The sequence below is a fragment of the Octopus bimaculoides genome, chromosome 14 (assembly GCF_001194135.2).
Source record: "Octopus bimaculoides isolate UCB-OBI-ISO-001 chromosome 14, ASM119413v2, whole genome shotgun sequence".
NCBI classification, from domain to species: Eukaryota; Metazoa; Mollusca; class Cephalopoda; order Octopoda; family Octopodidae; genus Octopus; species Octopus bimaculoides.
Genome location: NC_068994.1, coordinates 5,783,573 through 5,788,679, shown reverse-complemented (window position 1 = coordinate 5,788,679; position 5,107 = coordinate 5,783,573). Strand labels below are relative to the sequence as shown.

Below are 5,107 nucleotides of genomic sequence, written 5' to 3'. Positions count from 1 at the left end.
GATCGAACTCGTGACTTGAAGTTTGCAAGGTGAAGTTTTTAACTACTCGACCTCGTCTGCGTCACTACGCAAATATGTACGTAGAAACGCATGTCTGTACGTATATTTGTACGCACACACATAATCTGTTAAATTCATTACTATTATATATTTTTGAACATCAGCAGGCAGAGAGGTAGTGTGGCCGAGTGGTCTAAGGCGCTGGTTTTAGGCACCAGTCTCTTCGGAGGCGTGGGTTCGAATCCCATCACTGCCAGCTAGTTTTTGCTTGTGATATTTTACTAAAAGGGGCGACACTTTTGTTGCTAATTCTCTACACTTGTTACTCTTGTTCAGCCAAATGTATTTGTTATTAATATCAACGGGATCATTTATATTTTTAATGCCAGTTTCTGATGTTGGCACAAGACCAGCAATTTTGAGGTCGTCCCCGTAACTTAGCGGTTCGGCAAAACAGACGGATAGATGAAGTACTAGGCTAACAAAGAATAAGTCCTGGGGTCGATTTGTTCGATTAAATGCGATGCTCCAGCATGGCCGCAGTCAAATGATTGAAGCAAGTGAAAAAATAAAAGAATATGTATTCATACAGATGTGAGGCTAAAGAGTACGTTACATCAGAGAGTTTGAGAAGTACTGCCTTAGATTATTGTCTATTAGGTGCACTATCGATCCCATAGTCTTTACTATATGTATTCTAAGCAAATCAGCTTGACAAGGGTTACTCTTCCTGAAACAGCATGAGATATGTAACAGGTATATGTTACATTACTGATAGATGTAACGGATGCAGTGGTGATTAGAATTAATAGCAGGTTAATTAAATCTTTGTGGAACAGTGAGATATGCACCAAAATGAATTAACAGAAGAAAAAAGGAAATTCTTAAGAACTTCATTTATCCGTCACATTTTCCCTCGTCAGGGATGGTGTGCAGACTCTGAAGTAGTCGGCTGTTTTCCAGTGGTAAAGTGATGGTAGTAACCATAAGGGTTGCAGAACATTTGGTAATGTTTGTGTCGATGCTAGAAAGAGATAGATGTGCGACGTCCAGGACCGAAAACGAATTGTCTGAAAATATACGGGGAAGGTGCGAACTTCTACATGTTTGAAAGCTAAAAGTAGGTAGGAAGAAGAAACAAAGTGGACAGAAGTTTATCAGTAACTAAATTTCAACTAAGATGTCGAGGGAAAGAACAAGGCTTAGCTAAGGTGAAAGAAGCATGACAGTTGACTCTCGTACATTTCCGAGTACTGATGCCGAGAACAAAGGAAAGAAGGTAATAGAAAAACCTAGCCCGAGGTTTCGATACCTGCTAAACACACAGGAACTAAACGTCTCAGACATCTCTTTCGAAGTTAGTGGCAATGAGGAGGAAACGAAAATCAAAGGATGAATTGATAATTTACGACTGCCCCTACAGTTTTAAAGAACTGGAAGTCAGTGAGACTTGTCAGGGGTAAAGAGATCACATACGAGTTGAACTAAAAAAAAAAAAAAAAAAAAAAAGCTTAATCAATGTCGTTTCCAACCAATTGGACAAACTTATTCTTCAGAATGATAAAATTAAGTGAAACCAATACAGCTAGAGCTTGAACTGGAAATCGTAAACCGCTAAATGCAATCCTCAAACTAATTTCCTTAAATTCATGTCCCATTCTTAAGAATCAGAGTTAAATTGACGTTAGTAATGTCAAGGCAGAAATTCAAGACAAAAGGTTATTTAATCTAGCTTTTACACTGACTAACCTAACGGTGTTTTCTGAAAGAGATGGCGATGTAATTATTATTACCTTCACAATGAACAATGCACAAGATGTTATGTTCTCACCACATTCCTTTCTCCTTAAACAACTTTCTCTTCGATTTCTCTGGAATATAAGTAGCTGCGCAAGTGACTGCTAATCAAACAACACATGTCTATTTGGCTTTTTGTCATGTTTCAATGCAATGGAATGTTGTCTTAAAAGAAGACGAATTCTTAAAAATATTACGCAAAGTCCATTGCGCAGTTGACTACTAATAGCTTGCACTAGATATACTCATCGATTGCTAAAATGGAGGGTCGTCTAGAATTCTAACAGATTGTCAAACTTGTAAGATTTTACGAAGCTTCTGGGTAAAGCAAAAACGTTGTGTTATCTTTATTAAAATATACGTTGTAACAGGCAAAACTGAAAATCTGTATTCATACCTATCCTTTTATGCATGTGTATGTGTGTTATTTCTTTACTACCCACAAGGGGGGGGGGTAGTAAAGAAATACTGATCGGCTGTATACAAATGAGTTCATAACTGGGATCCGGAACTCTCGTGGGAAAAAATTTCGCGTCCGGGACAGCCCTTGAATTTCCGCACCCACCGGGTTCCCATACTTATACAGGTTTATATAGCAGGCCCCCAAAAGTGCAGCACGCATAAAGGCGTTGCTCGAGGCGGACCGTCTCACTCGTATTCCCCTAGCTATACTTGCTCAACCATAGTTTCTAGCTTGTGAAGACGCGTGTCTTAGTGGTTCGGTTGTCCTTAAGCAAAACACTTTATTCAATGTTGCTCCAGTCAACTCAGCTGGTACAAATGCGTAGTACTTGTGCTTCAAAGTGTTATCCTTGTCACATTCTCTTTCATTCTGAATCTCCCTGAGAACTAAGTTAAGATTACGCGTGTCTGTGGTGTGCTCTTGCACGTTAATTAGTCAGTGCCATCGTTTCTAGTATTTGATTGGTACTATATATCATATATTGGTTTCAAATTTTGGCACAAGGCCAGTAATTTGAGGGGAAGGGCTAAGTCGATTACATCGACCCCAGTGCTTGAATAATACTTATTTTATCGACCCCGAAAAGATAAAAGGTAAAGCCAACCACGGTGGAATTTGAACTAAAAGACGGACGAAATGCTGCTGAGCATTTAGTCCGGCGTGCTAACGATTCTGCCCATTCACCTTACTTATACACATTTTATATTAATAAATATAAAATGTGTGAATTATTTGTTTAATCCCGAACAAGGAGATTTATGATTGAAGACGTTCTAGTAACCATCTGTTTTTTTCTTTTCAGGACTACATTAATCAATGTATCCTCAATTTTTTTTACAGGACTGAAAGGTGTGATTTGAGAGAGATTTGGTTATTATTTCCAGCATATAAAACGACCGCGTAGAAGCTTCTTCGTATTGGCGAGGTGACTTCTCCATATAATGTCACTGATGTAGAAACAATGATGCTGAATGGAGCTCTTCCTATTACCAAGATCAATCTTGCGTTCAAAATCATTTCAACCGTGACCATCCCGTCTTTTTTTTCTTATAGAAGGATATAATTTCCATGAAAGGATAAAGAAGAAAAGTTGACCCTGGCGGGATTTGAACTCATTACGGAATCCACTATTTGTTATTTGTTCTCATAGCAACAAATATACTCTTAAAATAGGGTTCGGGTTAGGATATAGGTGTAGGGTTTGCAAAAATTTCAGAGTAAATGTTAATTTGAGGTTTAATTTCTTTAATATAAATAAAGTTGAGATTGACGTAATGTCACTTTTTGACAAGAAAAAAAAACAACCTAAAACAAAAAAACTTTTCCATAATATCACAGCGGTGTGGGGAAAATGGATCCCATAAAAAAGTAAAAAAAAAAGACAAAACAAAACGAAGACTGGTTTTGTCAAGTCTGAAAGGAATGCTTTTGGCGATGTTTGCTTGTTCAGAGCCGACTTCAACAATTTTTTCTCAATAGCAATAAACTATTTCATAGTGGATAGATTAATAAAATCGTTAGAGTGTCCAACAAATTGCCTATATTTCCACGTTTTGTGTTCAAATCTCGCCGAGGGCCAACTTTTCTTCTTCACATAGATCGATGATCGATATTTTCTAATAATATGAATGGATATTATAATAAACGATCGACAAATAATTTTGAATTACCTCCCTTTAACATTCACGAATATCTCCTCCTCCCACTACTCAATACCTTATATAATCATTCTTCACCGCCTCCCATTCACTATTTTCTTCCCCTTCCTCTTTGTTTACTTATTTCGCAGTTACTTGCCCCTGTTTCATCCCGTGACAGTGAACATTACCAGATCGCCGTCGTCCTCCACAAAAATCCATATCTTTGTCAATGATAACTGGTTGAGAGATTAATCACAAGTCGTTTGACCTTTATACCCTTTCTTTTAATTATTTTTTTATAAATCAACTCTTTATCTCATGAAGAACTGAATATTTGTTTCACAAGTCTAAGATATTCTGTTTCTTTTACACAATTTGGAACATAACCATCATCATCTTCAACCACCGCGGCATAGAATAATTGCAACCAAACATCAAAGATGCCACTACCAACCAGACCGATGGTCCCAGAGGTTATGGGAGATGTTGCAGCTAGAAATACACATAAAATGGCCATCACTCGAGATTATATCTCACAACCAAGACTTAGTAAGTACAATTTTGCATTATGCAATTCGTTCGTCTTAGTAAAATAATGGGGCACCTGCTAGAAGCAACAGTAGAATCCCCTAAGTCATACCTTTATCGTCTTAAAAAAAAACCCCAAAAAACATAAGAGACATGTTGTACATTACAGACGTATATTCATGTAAAAAAAAAAAAGACAGACTGATTAGGGCTGAAGCCATTTTTTTGATCTCAAGACTGATCTTGATACTAAACAAAAACAATAATATATTGGGAAGGGCTCCATTCTGCAGTATTGTTTTCACACCAGCTCCATTACATCTCGCCAATAAGAGAGAGAGAGAGAGAGAGAGAACTTCTACGTGATCACTTGACATGCTAGAAATAGTGACTATTATCTCACTCAAATAACATCCTACAGTCTTTAAAAAAATAGAAAATACATTGGATATGTAGGCTGAAAAAGAAAGACCTGATGGCCACCGCTGGAACGCCTCCGATCATGTGTCTGCTAGTTCAGGATTGAACACCAACAATACACATTTTATATTTATTAATCATTATTCATAATGTTTTTAATAATCGACTAATATGTATATCTGTGTTGTGTACACACAAATATACATATATGTATGTATAAATCTGTATATATGTATGTGTGAATATATATATATATATA

The 5,107-nt window shown here is 37.0% G+C and overlaps 1 protein-coding gene and 1 non-coding gene across 2 annotated transcripts in view; both read left to right on the top strand.

Annotated features, from left to right (window-relative positions):
• Window positions 1–174: 174 nt before the first annotated feature.
• On the top strand, window positions 175–256 carry Trnal-uag (transfer RNA leucine (anticodon UAG)). The gene has a single exon. It is a non-coding gene; the product is annotated as a tRNA-Leu (tRNA).
• Window positions 257–4,044: 3,788 nt separating this feature from the next.
• LOC106870500 (V-type proton ATPase subunit B) overlaps window positions 4,045–5,107 on the top strand; it is a 19,278-nt gene continuing 18,215 nt past the window's right edge. Inside the window, exon 1 of the mRNA XM_014916611.2 lies at window positions 4,045–4,449. Within this exon, the coding sequence (XP_014772097.1) occupies window positions 4,341–4,449 (109 nt within the window). The 5' untranslated portion in view covers window positions 4,045–4,340. The remainder of the gene's footprint in view (window positions 4,450–5,107) is intronic.